The sequence below is a fragment of the Melanostigma gelatinosum genome (genome assembly GCF_949748355.1).
Source record: "Melanostigma gelatinosum genome assembly, chromosome: 2".
Lineage (NCBI taxonomy): Eukaryota > Metazoa > Chordata > Actinopteri > Perciformes > Zoarcidae > Melanostigma > Melanostigma gelatinosum.
The window spans coordinates 12,691,142-12,712,217 of record NC_136635.1 but is presented as its reverse complement, the minus strand read 5'-3'; the positions used below and the strand labels follow the sequence as shown (position 1 = coordinate 12,712,217).

At 45.9% G+C, this 21,076-nt stretch overlaps 2 protein-coding genes across 3 annotated transcripts in view; one reads left to right on the top strand and one right to left on the bottom strand.

Annotated features, from left to right (window-relative positions):
* The first annotated feature begins 882 nt into the window (after positions 1-882).
* Positions 883-3,550, top strand: gins2 (GINS complex subunit 2). Its single transcript, XM_079282144.1, has 5 exons — positions 883-1,140; positions 1,363-1,477; positions 2,110-2,209; positions 2,316-2,442; positions 3,118-3,550. Exons 1-5 carry the CDS (start codon positions 1,051-1,053, stop codon positions 3,244-3,246), a joined length of 561 nt encoding a protein of 186 aa, XP_079138270.1. The 5' UTR covers positions 883-1,050; the 3' UTR covers positions 3,247-3,550.
* Positions 3,551-4,162: 612 nt separating this feature from the next.
* gse1b (Gse1 coiled-coil protein b) overlaps positions 4,163-21,076 on the bottom strand; it is a 156,444-nt gene continuing 139,530 nt past the window's right edge. For both annotated transcript variants that reach the window (XM_079283838.1, XM_079283839.1), the window contains 13 exons: positions 19,945-20,150; positions 15,796-15,962; positions 15,353-15,544; positions 13,577-13,744; positions 13,093-13,445; positions 12,288-12,618; positions 10,050-10,687; positions 9,801-9,913; positions 9,438-9,705; positions 8,182-8,556; positions 7,433-7,771; positions 7,000-7,103; positions 4,163-6,646 (listed from right to left, as the gene is read on the bottom strand). In XM_079283838.1, coding sequence (XP_079139964.1) covers positions 6,506-6,646; positions 7,000-7,103; positions 7,433-7,771; positions 8,182-8,556; positions 9,438-9,705; positions 9,801-9,913; positions 10,050-10,687; positions 12,288-12,618; positions 13,093-13,445; positions 13,577-13,744; positions 15,353-15,544; positions 15,796-15,962; positions 19,945-20,150 — 3,395 coding nt within the window. In that variant the 3' untranslated portion in view covers positions 4,163-6,505. The remainder of the gene's footprint in view (positions 6,647-6,999; positions 7,104-7,432; positions 7,772-8,181; positions 8,557-9,437; positions 9,706-9,800; positions 9,914-10,049; positions 10,688-12,287; positions 12,619-13,092; positions 13,446-13,576; positions 13,745-15,352; positions 15,545-15,795; positions 15,963-19,944; positions 20,151-21,076) is intronic.

Genomic DNA, 21,076 nt, shown 5'->3' with positions numbered 1-21,076 from the left:
GGGCTCATTTAATGCATGAATACATTTAAATAGGCCTTTGTTTAACTATGGTTAGTTGACCCTCACATGCACAGTCCTGACCTCTGTGACCCTCTGCAGAAACATTCATACCTACCTGTGTGTCTATTCTCCAGATGTGGTTTTACTCCACAGATGTTACTGCAGCTCATTTAAACGGTTAGAATTTAGAGGGGAGGGGAATTCTGACACCTGGTGGACAGATGGCACCATTGTCGTTGATCTAATCATCCGTTCTGTGTGTGTTTGTCTCCAGTACAACGATTTGTCCCATAAACTCTTTCTATTATCTAATGTGTGGATCTGAATCTCTAGCTGTCTGGGACACGTGACAACAAAGCACAGAACTACAGAACCAACAGTCCAAAAATAAAAAAAATTCTCATTTGTAAAATATCAAAAGGGACAGTTTTGAAAGACATTATTGGTTAAACAGCTATGTTGAAACTATAATATGAAGTAGTTCAAGTTTCCTCCACACTGACAACAACGTCAAACTGCCACTTACACTAATATAAGTAATAATGATAAAATATAAAAAAATTACATTTCAAAAGGGGACATTCTGTGTACATTTTGATAGCACGCTCCTTTACTAAAGTAAAATTGATTCGCATGGCTTCATCGTCTGCTCAATAGTACCACCTAGTGGCGCTTACCTGCAACTGTCGTTGATGTCACATGACCCACTTCTTCCTTCCGGGCCGGACAAAGAGACAAATTAAGGAATGGGCAGTGTCGTCACTGAAACCGGCTACTGACGCGCCAATTAAAAGTCTTCAAATGGACAAATTCTCTAAAAATGCAGATACGACAAGAGCAGAGGATTAACGTTACATGCAAATAACCCGAAGTGGATGAAGTGCACGCGGTACAAAGTGGCCACTGCGCGACAGTTGGTGACGTAGCTGTCTCATCCTACGTCTTGTACGTTCATGTGGGCTCCAGCGCGGGAACAAGTGCAGTTGCAGATGTGAGGGTAAAAAAAGTATTGGGGAAATTAAACTGTCGACTCTAGCCAGACAGACAGCTATGGATCCCTCGGAGGTGGAGTTCCTCGCCGAGAAAGAGACTGTGAAGATAATACCAAACTTCAGTTTGGACAAGATCTATCTGATCGGGGTAAGTAAGTGTGTTTGCCAAGACGGTTAAACAGAGACTAGCTATCGCTAGCATAACAAACCTTACAGTCTGATGATGAATTGTCATGCAATGGGGATTCAGGCTTTCACTGTGTGTTGTATGGGTCAGAAGCACCAGTGCAACGACAACTAATGAAGCCAAAGCACCGGCTGTAATCTGCAACATATTGTTGCGCAATAAACTCTGTCTGTCTGTCCTCAGGGGGACCTGGGTCCCTTCAACCCCGGCCTGCCTGTTGACGTTCCTGTGTGGCTAGCTCTTAACTTCAAACAGAGACAGAAGTGTAGAATTGTTCCTCCTGCGTGGATGGATGTTGGTGAGATCTCCACTAGAGTTTGTGTTTGTTTGACGCTTAGCACACAACTTGTGTTTTCATCTCTGCTCTGTGGTCTGTGGAGTTTCAGGAGGTTGACCTTCTTCTTCACTGCTTTCACATTCCAAAGTAAAGTTCCAAATGCTGAAACAAATAGAATCACTTTGGACTATTTTGCAATGTTTTGCATTAGACATGATGATTTGAAGTGAAAAAAAAAGAAGAGATTTAAGATTACTACATTCATCCAGAATCAGAAGTAGACATTGTATCAATGAGAGGATCTGCATTTAGTTTGCATATGTAAATCATTCATAATGTCTGTGTTGTTATTTACACTTTGAATTGTTAAATGGGTTGCAGGTACCTTTTTATGAGGGCTGGCATTATTCTGGAGTTTTCTTATTGTCAACAAATACCACAAAAGACAAAAACTAACAACACATCAGTCCATCTCTTCATAGTCTGACTTCTCTACCCTTCCTTTGGCACTCAGCCCCAAGCCAAAACCCAAGGTCTTTAACAACTCTAATTGGAACTGTTATGACTGAGATGTCTGAGAGAGACAATGACATTTATGCTAATTTCTTCCATATTGCAATGGGTTTTATTAAACTACTGTTTTTGACTTGCAGAGAAACTGGAGGAGATACGAGAGCTTGAGAGGAAAGAGGACACATTCGCGCCTGTGCCCAGTCCTTACTACATGGAGCTGACCAAACTGCTGCTGAACTAGTGAGTCATTTCAACTCGAGTGATCCCCCCCCCGTGCAGGATTAGGACCTTCCGTCTGTGTATGTGGCGCTCTACATCACATGATGGTTTGTGTGTCTCTCTGTAGTGCGTCTGACAACATCCCTAAAGCAGACGAGATCCGCACGCTGGTCAAAGACATCTGGGACACGCGTATTGCCAAACTCCGCCTCTCCGCCGACAGCTTCATCAGTCAGCTGGAGGCTCATGCCAAGGTAAAACTGACCATGAAGAGTCACACACTGGGATGTTGGAGCGCTGTAACAATTAGTCAATTGACAGAAACTTATCCAGCATTCAAAAATTCCCAAAATTCAGTAGTTTTAGCTTCTTGAATGTGGATATTTGCTGGTTTTCTTACTCTGCTGTGATAGTGGACTAATAATGGTTTGGCTTTGGAGTAGAGGTCCAAAAGAACAAGCAATGTGTGAAGCTGGTATCCGGGGAACCTGTGATGGGACCTGTCATTTTTCTTTCGACTATACGGATTTATAATCAACAGATTAATCAACAATAAATAAAATGTGTTAGTTGCATAGATTTTGGTAACATGGCTGCATACATGTACGGTCTAATTTCAAATGGCCACTGGAGGTTTAGTTGAAATCCAAGAACATTGTACGCACTGTGTAATTATTTTTGTGCATCTTCAAGAGATGAAAAGCTCTGAACATGCATTCGGTAAAGTTGAGCAGGACGAGCAGCCACCCTCAGTGTCAGTTACACTTTAATCCCCTCATCTTGTGGCCGTACGGCTTCCTGTTTCCCTCTGGTATTAAGATCCAGCAGATGTGAGCACACTCGTTCACTGCAGTCATTGGAGAAAGAATGTTAGATTTATTTAAAACTGACCACGTCTCCTGTCTCACTCTGCTTCCTTCCCTCTAAAGCTGGACAACCTGACCCTGATGGAGATCAACACCATACGAGCGTTTCTTCTCGACTCTCTCAACTGCATGTACAAACTACGTTCCAATCTGCAGCCTGGTTCAAGTAAAGGACAGTTCACAGACTATTGATCCCCAAGATAGAGGCAGCAGGTTTGGATCTTGGACTGAGTATCTGATCAGCCTTTGACTGAGGGTTGAACTTTCTCACCAGGATCTCAGAAGACAGAAGAAATTGAATTCACCAAATTTATGTTAATAGTTGATCGAAGCTAACTGAGTTTTACCTTTGTTTTTGAGTGATTGCCCCATGCATATGAAAAGCTTTAAATGTATCTGCTGTTTGAAATATGTGTGTATTTAATGTCATTTTGGATGCTTTAAAATTGGCACCGTTTTTATGCATGTCTGTACGTGTCACAATAAACTTGCGTATTTCAGGTGTATATACTTAAGTAGTAACATTTAGAGAATTCACTCTGGGCTTTTTGGACAATTTATAGAGAAGAAAATGAATCTATAGCAGTAGCAGTAACAACTGTGTGATTCAATTTTAGGATGAAATAAATGTCTGCCTATTAGAATAAGATTTCAGGTTTAGCATACTGGGCAATTTAAACTCATACTGATAAGGGAAAAAAGCATTTCATTATTTTTCTGAATGGTAATGTATTAATAAGTCTAATATAAGTTCTTGTGGGGACACTTGCGCTGTATTTGACCCATCCTAAATATTTCAGAACCACAGCATCTCAGGACCAGCTCTGAGGTCAGTGCTTAGGAGGGCAACTAAAGCTAAAACCTAAAAATGCATGTCCTGTGGGGTGAAAGGACGCCCACATTCTAACCAAGACCCATTACGTTCTTTATTTAAAGCCAGTGGCAAGTTAGTATTGGTTAAAGGTATGACGTTTAAATGCCGACACATCTAAAAAAGAATCTTTGCCAACAGAACTGAGTCTTTCTAGCGTTCTACCAACCAGCACCACAAACGGACAAAGGTTGACATTTACCATTTTTGAAATATTTTATTTTCTTTTTTGTCTGAAATCACAGCCATATATTCATAAATACCTAATTACTACATTCAACAAAGAATATATTACATTACAATGAATTCAAACAAGTACATTTTTTAAAAACAGGATTTCACAGCATCTAGACATCCTCCACTGAGTAATGGGGCTATTGCATGGCCGTGCGTGGGCTGGAGACGCAGGAAGGCTGGGTAAGGCGCACACTGAACTGTGCCTTGGCAGCTTACCTCAGCAAGCCTCTTCTGCTCTGTAAAAAATGACAGACTACACTCTGCATCCACCGGATCCTCTGAACTGGGCCTCATTTATAAACAAAAAAGAATAAAAAAAAAAGGTGTCGCGATTAAATTGGTTCTCAGAGATGCATTTTAGATAAAGGAATTCTGTGTCGGTTCTTGGCATGCACATATTTGAAAAGGTGTGAGACGTACAGTAGACACTTGAATGTGAAAATGTTAAGTCCCTGATCACTGGCATTATGTGTAGAATGTCCATGTGGACTGCAACTCATTCACATGCTCCCAAATTCTTGAGGCACTTGCAATTAGCATACCGCATGTGCTTCAGTTCTTATAAATTAACTTTTTGCACAAGTTTGTTTTTACTGAAACCTCCCACTCTTTTAACACAGACTGTCCCACCACTATAACTTGTGTAGCCCCTTAAGACCACAAGAGTTACAGGGTAGAACGTCAGGTCAGCGCTGACGGGGAGGACGACTTGCAGACAACTTGTAAATGTATATGAGGCTAGTTCACTCAACCCATCTGATTTTATGTGTCCTACAAAATGCCCGGTTTGAAAACTTATTTTTGTGTGATTTCCAGTCTGTTATTTATACATGTTGGGAACTTTGGATGGTGAGAGTCCTAAAAAAGAAAAAAAAAAGGAGGGGGGGGGGTAAATGCAGGAAGGAGATGAGTGGAATCAAAGGTATTCAGCAGTGGAAGATGGCTATTCTGGTTTGAAGGTTTGGCTACCTAATTGCAACTCAATTACAAATTAAGAATCCAAAATGCTACCTTTTTTTCATCTTGGCACAGTGTCCTCATGCCTGCTGATAAGGGCTTGTAAGGCGTAACTTTATGCAAACTGTCTCATTGATTGAGTCTGATGCTATATCAGGTCATACAAAGTGAAGGGAAAGGTCCAATGGTAGGGTAAAGCATCAAGAACCAGTTTCATCAGCTGGCTGCTTAAGAGACTCTTCATGTCTTCACAAAATCAAGTATGTCAAGTGACCAAAGTAAAAGAAAAAAGAAAAACAAATGATATTGTCACTGTGGATCTCAACTGGTTTCTGTAAGAGGATATCACAAGCTAACAGCAGCAGTGACGCTGATGGGCATTAAAACAGAGAGACGTGTTGCTGTGAAGGAAGGGAGGGAGCCGTGTCTCAAGACCTCGAAGTAAGCTTTGCTGAGCTCAGACGCCAGATGAGGTGGTTGTGGCTGCGTCAGCAGTAAGAGGAGTGTATCCTGTTCTCTCTCTCTCTGTTGAATGTCTCTAAATGAGCTGTTCTGGCCAGCAGCAGTACAAACACGAAAAGCAAGGCTTTCTTTTCCAACCCCCCCCCCCCCAAAAAAAAAGCAAAAACATATAAAAATGGCAGGCTTTTTCTTTAAAAGAACAATGATTAAAGTAATAAAAACATACAAAATCTTTTAAGTCTTCATATTATTTACAATACAAGGCTGAAGCACCTTTTAAAATTCTTATTCTCAAATTTTCTATTTCGAAATAAAACATTTCCTTAATTCTTTCCAAAAAATGTGCATTTTCTAAGTTCTTCCCTAATTCGAACAGTTCTTTGTTGTAACACAGTACCACCAGGTAGTTCTTCAGCTTTTATTCTTAAGTGCATTTCCAGTTCAAACAGCTCACGTGGCCACTGTGGTAAAATCAGTCCCGACTGACCAGAAGCCTCTGAAGCGTTCAGAGTCTCTTGACGACGCCCCTCTTGGGGTAGCTGCTCCCTCGTTGGCAGGATTGTCTGTGTAGCTGTGGCGGTGAGGGGACGCGGGGACTGAAGCATGTGTGACAAATAGGTGTGTGTGTTGATCTTCAGGTACTCCTGTCCCATGCTCTCTGGGTTGGCTACATTGGCACACGTTAGTGGCTCGTGGCACAGTCCCTGGCTGGCCACAATCCAAAGACTGTCTATCCTTCACTGTATGGTCCTGTCTCCTCTGCATTCATCGTTCATTCATCCATTCACTCAATTCATCCATCCTATCTAGCCAGCCATATTCTCCTCCGTGGAGACACGTGGACCCGGCCATGAAAAATAAACTCTGGGTGTCAGTCTGAAAGGGCAGTAGGCGGCCCAGGGCCATCGGGTCGGCGTGTTGGGGTCACCTGGGAGGGTAGCCCTTGTAATGGCCGCCTCTCGGCCAGTGTGTCTGTGGCAGCGTCAAACACTTCCTGAAGTGCTCCAGCTCTGCTTGTAGCTTCTCCCTTTCCACCGCCAGCTTCTGTCTCTGGGACATCATCTCCTACACGACCAGGGACGCAGAGAGGGAAGACATGAAATATAAAGTGAACAAAAAGAACAACGAGGGTATGATTTCTGTTACATGGCATCAATACAACGCTGCGTAAAAACAAAGAAGAAACCACAACTTTATGGTGCGTTCAGTCATGTTACACACTGTATGAGACGTTTCATCATTTTCCGAGAGGGGAAGCATGTATTTCAAGGATTATTAGAGGTGTAGCTAATTCATACTCAAGGAAGTGTGTGTGGGGAAGGGACATGCTAAGGGGTAGGTATTGATGAGTTAGGGCTTAGAGATGATGCAAAGTGTATTAGAATTCACAATAAGTGGTGTGTGCGCAGGCTTCTTACCCCCATGCTATGAGACAGCTGCTCAGCAGTCAGACTGAGGTTGTAGTTATGAGCTTCTAGTCTTCGACACTGGCTCTGCAACACGTGTCGCTCCAAACCTTGCTCTAGAGGACAACATTGAATAAGAGAAAATGGGGACGAAAAAAAACGAGAGTTGGGTATTAGAGGAAAAAAAAGAAGCTGTGAGCATTGGCTACTTTGCAGAATCCAGACCGTGTGCTACAGCAGATGCCACGAGGTTAATTTACCACTAAAGGACCCTTCAGATGCATGTCTTCATGTTTAAAAAAGGAAATAAAATACACCTGTGACACAGTGTGTTTTTAAAAGGCTTCGATTGCTACATATATCCTACACAATCAGATATTGACATATTAAACGCCATAAAAACAGCAGTTATGAGAGTTTCAGCGCCATCACTGCAGCTGCTTACCTTCAACGTATTCCTGATAAGCTTCAAATATAGATTCAATCCCCTGCCACTTGGAAGCAGGAGCCTCCTCTTCCTCCTCATCCTCTTCTTCCTCAGAGTCATCTGGAGCAGACAGGTCCTCCCTCGTCCCCGAGGCCTCCCGGTGAAGGGCTACAGAGAAGTGCTGCCCGTTGGGCTGAGGGTGAGCAAGTGAGAGTGGATGGGGAAACGAATGTGCATTTGAGTGCGATTGCGAGTGCGGTTGCGGCGGCCGACCAGGGGCGCTCTGAAGCTCTGGAATGTTGTAGTGAACAGAGGACTCCTGGAGGTGGGACGTCTCCGACATCCCTGTGGCTCCACCTAAAGGACAAGATGGGAGAGAAGGGAGGTTTTGTAGCATTTCATACTTTTGTATTCATTTCAATAGTGGTGAAAGGACTAGTTGATTAATCATACAAATGACAATTATTTCCATTCTTAATTAATAGTAATTGTTTGGTCTATAAATTGTTATAATAATTGATCAATGAAAACAATTTAGGTGATGGATTATTCAATTAATAATAATATATAGCACCTTTAAAGAGTCTAAAGTTAATTTATCGTGCAAAAAGACCAAGCATTTGTTGTTTTTGGACAATTGGTTGGACAGAGCATATCATTTGAAGACATCACCCTGGGCTCTGGGAAATTGTCTGTTCCTGGGAGACCTGTAGCATATTAGTCCCCATCGCAGACAGATATCTATGAACGAGGCTTGTGCTGTTCACCTTTGTGCTTCTGCAGAGCCTTCTGAGTGGACTGAAGCACAGATTCGTGGAACTGCTGGGCAAATTCCTCCGGGGTGAAGCTGTCCCAGGGTTTGGTGCGTCCGTTGATGCTGTGAGGGCCCTCTTTAGCCTGCAGGGGGTGTGGGGGCCGCAAGCTGTTCAGTAGGCTGGAGCTCCTCTTAGAGACCGGCCCCTCACTGGGCCCCCGGGCCTTGTCTGGGTAGACAGCTGGAGAAGGGGGTTCCTTTGGTCTTAATGTCTCCCCAAGGGGTTTTGGGTGACCATTGGGGGACGCTGGGCAATGTGAGGAGGGGCTAGAAGGTCTGACACTGTGGTGGCCTTCTGATTCAGAGGAAGGCGGGGCAAATGCAGAATCTGAAATCATTTGAACATACGCGAGTCATGATGAGGTCAAGCTCCACATCACTAAGGATAGACCGCCAGATAGATCATACAAATGCATGATTATAACACTAACCAATAACTAAGGAATAACTAAGGATAATTAGGGATGAGAAAGTATGTATGGTTATGTTCATTAGCATGTGTCTCACCAGAAATCTGTGCTGGAGGACTCTTACACAGCGGATGAGGGGCATGTCTGATGGTGTCCAATGTTACGCTCTTTTCTTTAATTGCCTGAAGCATTTCAACCACCCTTTCATTCTCTAAGTGACAGAGAATTAGTTGGTCCCGTCTGTGTGTAACTTACGCACAAACTGTGTGTGTGTGTGTGTGTGTGTGTAAAGAGGTTGAGTGTGGCCTGACAGCGTAGGATGCAGTGCGCTGCCATCTGTAGGCAGCAAACAGTAAATCAAGAGGATTAGACTCCGACCACTGTAAACCCACTGCTGCCACTCCCAAGTCCTTGTCAGTATGCGAGCGTGTGTGTGCGTGCGTATTACTGAAAGTGTCTACAAACAGAACCTTGACACAAGTCCACCTTTCTAACTGGGGCAATGTAAGGCATTTTACATCATACATACACAGCTGAAAATATGCTGCATCTAATACAGGGGCTTGAGGGTGACAATCGTTGTCTGACCCCTTTATGATTTCCCTACAAGGCTTTTGAGTCAACGCAGCGCATGTAAAGCAGGCAGAGCTCAGCTGAAGTGAAGTGTCAGCGGAGAATTACTACTTTCTAAAAGCTAAGTGAGCATGCAATTAGTCCTCTAAACGTTGCAGAAATGAGATGTCGATGAACGATTGGTAAGCAACACTAAAGATTTGTGTATTACTATGAATCCTCTTACCTTTCCTCTGCTGTATAGTGACATGGGACAGTTTGAACGTGGTGAGGAAGCGCTTCTTATCCTCCAGCTCTGGCGCCTGGTCCATTTCCTCAGGGGTGAAGCGCGTGCTGAGTTGGGGAGGCGGAGGGGGAGTGCGTTTTGAGTGCGAGAAAGGTGGCGAGGGGCTGCGCTCCCTGAGCCTCCTCCTCCTTTTCCTTCTCTTCTGCTGCACCAGCTCTTCTCGCCGGCCCACCGTGGTCAGGCCAAACACTCCCAGGAAGTCCAATTTCTGTGCAAGAGAGGCAAAAGAAATCTCATGTTTAGTCACGACGAGTGCTTGCGGAAAGCACAGAAAACGTATATACGTGTTGGCGGGTGTTTTACCTCGGTGGAGTCATCCAGTTTGAGTGGGGGCTGCTCTGCTACTCTCCTGAGATGGGATCTCACCTCCTCCTCATCACTCTCATCATACGAGTCATCCAGCTCATAGTAGTAACCTGCAGCAAGCAAAGAGGTCACTACTGACACCTCACTTTTAAAATCCTCTTAATAAAGTTGACTGTTGAATAAAACCAGATCAATTCCATGATTTTTCAAAGCATGTGATCAGCTGTAGTGCTACAGTGCGATTACCTTTTTCCCTGGCCTCCCTCCTCCTCTTCTCCTCCAGGTCCAGCTTGCTGACTGGCCTTCGGTGCTGCTGTAGGAATTCGTCAAAGATCAGCATCGTGTCTGGACCCATCCCCACCGTGGCTACCTGTCCCATCCCCGGCCCAGGGACCATTCCTAGCCCTTGTCCGTGTCTACTGTGCCCCGGGTGTCCCTGGAGGCTCTTAAGTCCGGCATTGTTCTTCATGGCTCCCTCCAGCTCATACTGGCTGGACAGGGACAGTGATGCCCTCTGGTGGCTGAAGAAGGTGTGGGTGGATTTCTCCAGATCAGCAAGGAATGTACTGGGTTCCGGCAGGCCCGGTGGACCTCTCATTGTGGGATACTTCTCCATTGCGCCCCCTTCTCTCCTTCGTGCTCCATCCTCATATTTGGAGGGCCCCGGGGGCAGCCGACTGAGCTCGTAGTGTCCCATCCCTGAGGGCTCGTGGTTACGTCTGGACTCTGAGGGGGTTTCTATAAGAGATGCAGGGTTCCACAAGGTGGTGGTAGGGTGGTGTTCGCGTGGTGGCTGAGGAGGTTTGGGGGAGATGAGGGGTGGAGGGGCACCTAAGTGAGGGTGGAGGTCCCGGCTTCCTATTTCATGGTGATTTGGTATGGATCTGTAGAGATGCAATGGGACAGGGGTCATGTTTATCTGCTAAAAATATTGTACAATGCCCATGTCTCCTCTCAAATGTATTAATAGTGTTTTCCAATTACACATGCAACAAGGAGACGGTGCTTATATGCCTTGCCTATTTCCCTATATCTCTGTCAGTATGTCCGTGGGGTTGTGTGCAAAGCAGTGTTATCAAGCCCACACAGAGTAGCCCAGAGCAGAGTGAGGATGTAGCCAAGACACACAATGTCCTCCAGATATACAGGCCTGTTTGATCAGTCAGATCCTTGTAGTGTAGCATGCGCACACACACACGCACGCACACACACGCACACACACACACACACACACACACACACACACACACACACACACACACACACACACACACACACACACACACACACACACACACACACACACACACACACACACACACACACACACACACACACACACACACACACACACACACACACACACACACACACACACACACACACACTATAAGTCCAGCGAGCAGTCTACTAAGGAAGAGGCCAGGAGAAGTGTTCTCCTGACAGACAGGCAGAGAGGAAAATGATTGACATAGAAAGGGTAAGGAGAACGATGGCTTGTCAGATAAGGAATCAGAGTCAATGATATGAGATAGAGAAGAAGTATATATATATATATATAAATAAAGGGGGAACAAGGGTGAAAACAGACACTTGAAACGAATAATTTGTAGTAGTGTAAATGAAATGGCCACAGTGAGGAAGAAAGAAAGGCAGATGGACTCTCGAGCGTCTTTCCAAATCAAACCTGGCAGAATCGCACACTACCAGTCAAATTATCTATGCCTCCGTGTTTGTGTTTGCGTTTCCGTGTGTATGAGTGAGTAAATGTGTGTTATCTGCAATCTGCAGCCTGTGAGCTGTGATTCTGCAATTATACCGTTGGGTTACTGATAGCAGACGTGTGTATCTGTCCTGTACTAGCAGTTCAGAATTAACCACATCCTCACTTCTGAATCGCACACAACACCACAAACACAGGCACAGTAACAAAGGAGGGTAAGCAGGGGGCTTACGCTGAACAAGGTTGAGAGGATTAGCCGAGAATTAGCCTTTGTGTATCTTTGCCATCCCACTCGCCGACTGTTTGAAACCCCGACCCACTACACATGAAACAGCATCAGCACATCCTCATCAGGACACCCGAACATAGCTGCCTGTTGGCCTACATGTCAGGCCTGGAAGTAAGCATGGACAGCAATAGAGCAGACGTGATGCTCCTGACAAGGTTTATGTTTTTTTCAAACACAAAACTTATAAAGCCTGCCAGCTTCTGAGGCTTCAGAACACAGGAGCAACTGTCCCCATAAGGCTAGCGGAGACAGACACCAAAAATAGTTTGCACTGAAAGCATGCATGCGTTGTTGGTGTCATAGAGCCCCCAGAGCTGCTCGTCTCTGTCAGATTGGGCAAAACAACTCTGCAATCGCCAAATCGTGTGTAAATACATCCTGTCGGCATGTGGTTAAAAACGTATCTGGGTTTGAAATCTCTGCACATGTTGACTGGACTGCAATGAGTTTAGTCTCGTGAGTGTTGTCTCACCTGTGTGGGTCCGTCCTGTGATCTACTGCGTCAGCTGGCCGGCCCAAGTCCAGGTGCTGGTCCAGAACCTGCTGGCGGAATTCAGACACCTGGTACTGACGATCCTCTTTCTCCTGCCGCAGCTTACGCTGCCGCGCCAACCACCTCTCCTCCTCGTTGTTCCTCTGAGCAATCATTGAGGCCGACAGCCCCGTCACGACAGCGCTGGACCCCATGTAGAGGCCGTGGCCCGGGATTAGACCAGGGATGGGATGATGTGATTGGACCATTGAAGAGTGGAGTCCTGGCGTCACTGGTTTGGGAGCTGGAGGTGTGGGATCTTTGGTTTTCTCTGTGGAGGGAGAAAGGTCAGTGTTAGAATGTAGGGGTACAACTAATTGCTTTTCATTTGATAATTATTTTCTCAATGCATTGATGATTTGTTCAGTCTGGAAAATGTCTGACAGTAAAGTGTTCATCACAAGACATGGAAAAGAGCACAAATTCTTAAAATTGCATGTTTTGTCTGACCAATAGTCCAAAACCCCAAAATATTCAGTTTACAATCATAGAATAATAATTTTTTTTAAAACAGTCGGAACAGCTGAGTTTTTAGGCATATAGCTTAAGAATTGACTTCAACAATTAACTGATTATCATCAATTCTTGCAGGTTAAAAAAAAAAAAAAAAGAATAATAATTTGACTTGTTCATAAATGTCCTCATTGTTTCAGCTCTAACTGATGTATAGTGTTTATAGGGACATGTGTTTACAGGCAGTAGGATTATAGCTCCAGGAAGCTACAGCGGAAGCACGGACACATACCAGCCCGATTAGGGGTGAGTCTCTCAGGCTTGGTTCTGTCCTCCTGCCCCCTCATGGCATGGAGCTCAGCCAGATAGTGGCTCTCCATGGCCTTGGACGCCTGCAGCTCCTTATCTCTCAGTGCTCTCTCCTTCTGCCTCTCCAGCTCCTTCTCTCTTTCTCTCTCCCTCTCCCTTTCGCGCTCTCTTTCCCGCTCACGCTCTCTCTCCAGCTCCTTCTCCCGCTCCCTCTCCCTCTCTCGTTCTCTCTCCCGCTCTTTCTCTCTCTCCGCCTCACGCTCTCTCTCTTTTTCGCGCTCGCGCTCTCGTTCCCGATCCCTCTCTCTCTGTCGCAGCTCATCCTCCAGCTGAAGCCTAGAAGATCGACAGGGAGGTAGAAGTAGAAAGATGTCAGTTAAATTAGAAAGTAATCACGGCACACCGCTGAGATCTATTGTATGCATGCACTTGTGACTGTACGTATGCGTGAATTAAGGGGACCTTACCTCTCAGACTGCAGTGCTGACATTGAGGGGTGCGTGAAGTCTCCAGGGTAGCGGACCCCTGGTAGGTGCATGTGAACAGCCGAGGGATGCATGGGAGGCAAAGCTCCCCCTCCTTGCAGCTGATAGAAAGGTGACCTCAAGGCAGAGAGGCAGAACGGGTCATCCATCCTAGGAGATAAGCATTGCAATAAAAACAAATTAAAAAAAGACAATTCAGTCACTCTGTGTGACGGTGCAGCATTCACTTCAATTAACGTGTGCGCTTCCATCTCACAAAGAAGCAACATCACAGGGTCTTCCATCTCTCATAGAAAGTAGCAGTATCTGTCAGCTAGCCTCAATCACCACACAGCAGCAAGCGAGAGACTGTGCTGTGTTTTGATGCACAACTTGTGTATGTGCGCGACATCCACTGCACATCCCCTCATTAAGTCCATTACAGCGCAGTGTGTGATGGGTGCTGCAGTCCTCTGATCTTGCCGGGTTGACAGACCAGGGGCACGCTGCCTGTGTCATAGCCCAAAGCAAGCAGGGTCCTTCTCAACGCACACAGAGTCCACACGATCAAACCTAGTACACGTTTAAAATAGATGTATTTTTTAAACAAAACACATTGCACATAGATTTTCTGCTGCTGGTGTTTTCTCTGTATGATACAGAACATTGTAAATTACCTTAGACTAAACTCATTTAAAATGTTCTTTATGAGAGAATGGACAAACCTCAGTCGTGAACAGGATCTTATCTCAGATGAATAAACGGCTCAGGGATTATTTGATGGTAATTTCTCACAAAGCATGCAATGCACCATCTCCAGATGTATAGAGTTAAGTGGCAAAACCAGCCACGGCTCTCTTTTAGATGTTCATATTTTATTCATAGGCATAATCCAGCTCGGGTAAAGACATGGAAAATGGGTCTCGCTGTTAACTGGCTTTGTTTAAGAAGCTTCTAAATAGAGACAACTCCTTCATTAATAAAGCAAACACAGAGTTTTCTTCATCTCAAACAAAAAAAACAAACATTAGGTATCCATAGACAAACTGTCACATACATGTAGTGCTTCTCCTTGTTTTATGAGCACTCTAATTGAGCAAGCAATAAAGCATCATTACAGCAGATATGAAGGTCGTAAATTACACCACTGCAGCTTCTGGCAATAAACAGCGATCTAGATGTGTTTTTAAATCAATCTCTTAAAAGCATTTTGGCACAGCTGACCAGGATGTTTTTCAAACAGAGGCTTCGTAGCAGCAGCCTGTCAGATGATATAATATATAAAGCTATACTTCAGGACTGCAGTGCATCTGGTATGATAAACTCTGCTCGTATGTGTTGCAAAGAGGTACCCCAGTGTTCAGTGCAAGAATGTAATGTTTTTACGCTCCACTCTGGGACTTCTGTTTTAACAGACTTCCTTTCTGTCCATGATGATACTCTGGGTTTGGTTATTTGCATTCTGTTACATTGCTTTCGGGTTTACCTGGAACCAGATTTGTTGAATTTTTTCTGCCACCTGTCTAATTCACATTATTCTTCACTTCTCTTACACTTAAGGAAATCCCTCCCCCAGTTAAGAAAATGTCATAAATAAATGAAGAACATCAATAGTTTACCTCTGGGAACACGAATTGAAGGTCAGCGATACACTAATGTGTTTACTGCAGAGTCTCAACATTGCAAATACTTAGTTCACTCATATGCACTGGTTTGCACAATTTGCTCTCAGAGGAAATGGATGCCAAGTCAACAAAACAAACTGATGGAGAGGCTTACCTGTATGGCGTGAAGGAGGGGTGGGGCAGGTAGCTGGGGTGGTAGTAAGCAGCTGCTGCAGCTGCAGTGGCGGGGTCCAGGCCCATGGGCAGAGAGGGCATGCGGAGGGCATCCTCAGTCGTGGCATAGGGCCGGAAACCACGGAGGTACTCTTCTGGTACATGACCTGCATTAGGCAACTGTCTGGGCAGACTGAAGGTAAGAGAGGCGGAGGGAGCACAAAAGAGAAAAGCCATGGTCAGTTTGATCTGTATGTGTCTCAGCACCAACGTCGACAAGACAATTGTTTGTCATTTGTTGCGGCTGCTTATTCCAACGAGTTAAATATATACCATGAATTATTCATCATGCACTGAGAAGAGTGCGTGTAGAAACTTCCTTTTAGATTGAAACATGTAAACTACTCAAATCCAGAGACACAGGCAGAGCCGTGTGAGACTCACTTGAGAGGCTGGAACCGTGAATCCTGCATGACAGCGCCGGGGCTGAGACCAAAGGCATAGGGGTTTCCCAGGAGGTGGGCAGGGACTGAGGGGCCACCCTTTTCCTGTGGGAGGTTCCCCTCTGCACCCAGACGTTCCCTGCTGGCCCCACGAGGCCCCGAGTCAGCCTGGAGAGAGATGCAGAGAGAGAGTTTAGTCATTGTTCGTGAAGACCTGTGACCTGTGTCTCGGTTGTCAGCGCTCATGGAGCCCATCCTGTGAAGGGGGAGACGGGGAAAGAATAGGACTGTACGGTGCAGCAGCCTCCCTCGCTCGTCTTCCTACCTCAGGCCCTATTAATCACATTTCTCTGGAGGGAATATAGGATACAAATGGTGACGCAGGCATAGAGTGGTAAAAAAACAGCCTCACTGTTTTTCTCTAATTGTATACAACAGATGTCATCTGTATGATCGATGAAGATGAGGTAATGGTAGATGTACAATAGCAGTACTTCTAAAGAGATGATGACTTTGATCTTGGCAAAGTGTGTGTGTGTGTGTTTGTGTGTGTGCACACATAACTTAAACACCAACATCTAAAAGAAAGACAACAGAGTCAAAAAAGCAACATCCCTCTGCCTCTGTTTCTCTTTCTTCCCTTTCTCCTCCCTCTCTCCCTTTCGCAGCAAGCCTGGTCTCACTTATCCAATCCCACAACACACACACACACACACACAGTTTCAGAGCTACAGAGACGTCCTGCTGTGGGAGTGCATTTTCTGAAGTTTTGGTTTCCCTCTGCCTACAAATGCATTCGTAGAAAAGAGAAACGTACAACCCTGGTAAGTTGAACAAGGAAACTGTTTGTGGAGGGATACACAGTCGAGGATAGTAAGATGGAACAGTTAATCCCACCTCCCACCAAACGACAATTCAAGTTGAAGTTAGCAAGGGATCAACTAGATGGAAAGACCGGAAAGAAGGAAGAAAGCAAATATACGGAGGGAGACATAAAGCGGAGCGAGAGGGGAAGGCACTTCTTGCCCCACTAAATTAACCTCTGGGCTCCCTGGGATTAGAGAGAGACCTTACAGCAGCACAGGCCTCTCTCACTACTGCCGCCGATAAAATAAATCCAATTTTGGGAGCCATTACCGCCACGTCCTGCTCTGCAGCCACTGACCCAGGCTGACACTGATGCGCTAACATCCAATCTTAAATGCCTCTAATGTTTAGACGCCTCACATCCCCCTTTGTTTCTTTACCCCCACGCTGCAGTCGTTTAATGTTACCGTTTTCTCCTTGTTGTTTTTTGCGCTTCACTTAACAGTAAGGCACTCTACTGCCTCCGACCTATTGTCCCCGTAAACCCCCTACGCCACTCTCATCCTCTCAGAGCTTTATGAGCAAACGGAGAAGGTGGACCTCCCCTCCTAATCAGCAGCCAACTGGAAAAGAGGTTAATATATGTCAAGAGAAGTTAATATCAGATTGTGACTTGGGAGCAGCTCTCTGTGTGTTCTTCTTTGACCACAAAGTCTATTGTTCTCCATCTGCCTAGATGTCCAACACTACCAATGGCGGATGCGTGGCTCTCTGGAAGTCATAATAAAAAAATGGTGATTGGCAAGCAGACAAACGAATATTCAATTGTTTGTATCTTGACCCACATGAACTTGCAGATGAAGTCATGTGCACATGTGTGCATTTCTCCAGTCTATCCCCTCCTGAGCATCAAAAAGATGTACAGCTGGCAACATAACTCAACCACAAATCAAGCTGTTGCATCGGAACTTTTGATGGCATAACAACACGAGAACTATATGTATATATATATATATATATATATATGTGATATGATCAGCAAAAAAAGTAATGTAGAAACCTGTTTGTAGATGAGAATGTGTACATATGCACATCACAGCCGAAGCTTGGTCCCCGTTTGTGTGTGTCTACTCTGTGCATGCGTGTGTGTGTGTGTGTGTGTGTGTGTGTACGCCTGTATGAAACCATGCACAGGTGTGGGTGTAACAGGTCAGCACCTTGAAAAAGCACATACATCACAAAGCTAGAACCTTCCAACCCCATTAGAGAGGAACCTTAGTCACTCAGGCACCTACACATCCAACCAGCCATTTTGACCTTTCACCACCTGCCAAAAAACAGCCTCCTATATAACACACACTATTCAACAGCACCATGCCATATACAAAGTACAGAGCACAAATACAAGCACTCAGACTCAAAGACACATCCATTAATAGCCATCTTCCTCTGTGTGAGCCAGGCCCCTGTAACCCCCCCACTGAGGGTGGGAGACCCTGCGTATTGTGGAGCGCTCGTTTACGCCTCTCAGATGGAGCTATGAATCCAAATTGCCAATTAAAAAGCAATTACAGGCAGCAGCGGGAGCAGACTCCTGCAGTCATTAAAGCAAAATGCCAACGCACCAAGCCCCCCCTCCCTCCCTCCTTTGCTGCTTTGCCTATCACCCCCCCCCCCCCCCCCCGAAACACATATCTCCGCCTGAGAGACACCAACCAACGCTTCTAACGCACAAAAGCAGGACACACACAAATGTGAACACAGCAAGAAACAAGCTTTTCTTGTGTGCTTTGCAGGGGATCCAGAGACTCGTGCCTCCGTATGCGACCCTGCATTTCTCCTCTCTCTATCAGTCTGCATTGAAAAACACAGGTTGGTCATGACATGGGGCAACAGTATCATGCCCAAAAGGAAAATGTGGAATAAAACCTGAATGATAATAAAAGGGAGACAAGGGTCAAAGGCAAAAGGAAAAGTTCCACAGGGTCGACCCTTCTTCCTTGATGCATCCTTCCTGATCAGTGATTAACAATCCAAACAGTATCATCTTTGTTTGAGAGACATTTTGATGGCGCGTATGTATGTCTGTGGCCTATACGACCCCGAGGCTCTTTGTGACCAGAGCTATATGTGCTCGCTGAAGCAGCACCGCGGAAATAGGGGAGATGCTATTACGCCAGCTTTAGTTAGGCATCCACGCTGCCCCCCGCCTCCCCTCATCCCAACCTCTTGTCCACATCACCTCCCATAACCTCCTCATTCTTTGGCTGGGTGGCCCCGCGCGGCTGAAGGCACCACAATTCCAGTGACACGACCTTTTCCATTTGAGCTTGAACTCTCAACCACCGTGCAAAAGCATACAAACACATGCACGCAGGGTGCTTCTGTCTCTGTATTTATTTTTTCTGCTCTTTTAAACTTGTGAAGCTGAAGGAATGGCAAAAGGGGTGACATCATTGGAAGAGCTACCCTGTCTCTCCAGCCCCTCACAGCTCTCGTTGACCCTTGATCGGCAGAAGGGTCATTTCGTAAAAGGGTCAGGGGGGGGAGGAGATGTCCAGGAGAGAGGACAATAGTATGAATGCTACCACACATAGCTGACTAGCTGACCTCCTCACTCACCCTTCGCTATCCCCCCTTCTTTCTGTCTCCGGGGAACTGTCAAAGTGTCTCGGAGAGTTTCCGCATGTTGCCAAGTGCTGTTCGTAACTGTGCTCTTGGCCTCAAAAATTAGCCCTGAGCTGAGATAAGAAGGCTTAAAGCAAGGCCATAATCCATAATCCACTCCTTATCAAAGCAAGCAGCTCTCCCTGTCTCTCCCCCACTACGTAACAGAGAGCGGGGTGTCAGGGTGACGAGGCAGAGGATGACTTGACTGCTTGAGTGAAGAGGGCGAGGCTGGAGATGGGGGGGGGGGGGGCTGGGCCGAGGGCAAGAGGGGGGCTGGAGGGGCACAGATGTTAGCTGCCGTTGAGGCTGTCACCTCGACAGCCCAGTGGCAGCTGGCATTGTTTAACGCATGGAGTCATTGGGGGGTGGCGGTGTGGGGGGGGGGGGGGGGAGCAGACATACACAGACCTGCCAGCTATGTCACATGTACATATGTCAAATACTTACTGCCACACTCTGGGTTGCAGGCAATCAACATTATCCATTACTCCCCAAAGAGCCTGACTGTGCGCATGCTTGTGTTGGCAAGCAAGCTGAAGACTGAGAACACTTTTGACGAGAAAATACACCGTAACAATCTGAGACCTCTGAAAGAGCAACTGAAAGAAACTAAAAGGAAAGAAAGAAAGAAGAGAGCAGGCTCAGTGTGACGGGTGTTTGAATGTGCTTTTACCTGGCGTCCCTCGCTCCTCCAGAGGCCGTTGCTCGTCTTTGTTGGAGCAATGGTGACTACAGGTGGAGTGTTTGGCACGCTGTGGCCCGCTGGGGGAACCAGGCCAGGCCCTGGACCAAGGGGACCCCTCTTGGGTGTGCTGACCGGGGAGCTGTGGTTGGTGGCTGGGGAGGACACTGGAGAGGACTCACTGCTGATGGAGGACGCTGGAGAAAGACAGAGACAGGCGACATGAGTTCAGTGAAAGAATGAACATAAGACAAGCCAATAGTCCGTCTATTGCTCTGTCACTATAAAGGCCAATGTAACAACAGTATGATCCTGTAGCTCCTTCACTCCGGAATAAAAAGAGGTTGCAGAACTACAATAGCAACAAATAACGTACACACACACCAGGTGGTGAAAAGCTGGTCCAATGAGCTTCTCTGCTGCGCTGTAGCTGTGCCACATTAACAAAGCCCCCCAGGGAAACCCTGTAGCGCAGGGTCACGGTCTGGTCACATGCCTCGCTTTCCACACATCTTGCTTTCTCTCTAGTTCCAAAGCTCTCATATCATATGCTCACATTCACATACATTTATCAGTGCAATTTCATCTTTACCCCCCCCCCCCCCATGTACAAGCTTCACTTCTGTTTGTCTCTACCCTTCAGTCTTTTTCCGTCTTTCAATTTGTTCCTAAAGCTCTGTATTGTCTCTACGTTTCCCCTCCTCTTACAGTAGTGTGCTGTAGGTCTCTGCTCAGTGAGTGAGCGCAGCATTACACAGTCAAACTGGGTCACAACCCTCTCAATGGGACACACACTTGGGCGCAGCAGCAAGGACAGCAGGAGATGTGCTCTTGTGTGTGCATGTGCAGGTAGTGTGCTTTTGTGCATAAACCGTGCACACATGCAACCACAGCAGGTGAAACCTGCGGCCAGTTTCAGGTCTACTTCCTCTCCAATTATCACCATCAGAACTAGAAACAGCAGATCTCTTACCCAAGCGCCATGTCTTCCCTGCTTCCCAACAGTCAGGATATAGACTGATTTAAACACCTCATTCTACCTAATCCCACTAAATAATGGAAATAATCAATAATGGCATGGGGGGGGGGGGGGGGGGGGGGGATGATACATGTGAGTTGAGAC

Coding starts and splice junctions, on each gene's coding strand:
- gins2 (XM_079282144.1), top strand. CDS start 1,051: ATGGATCCCTCGGAGGTGGAGTTCCTCGCCGAGAAAGAGACTGTGAAG. Junction 1,478..2,109: donor TCCTGCGTGGATGGATGTTG/GTGAGATCTCCA, acceptor TTTGACTTGCAG/AGAAACTGGAGGAGATACGA. Junction 2,443..3,117: donor AGCTGGAGGCTCATGCCAAG/GTAAAACTGACC, acceptor TTCCCTCTAAAG/CTGGACAACCTGACCCTGAT.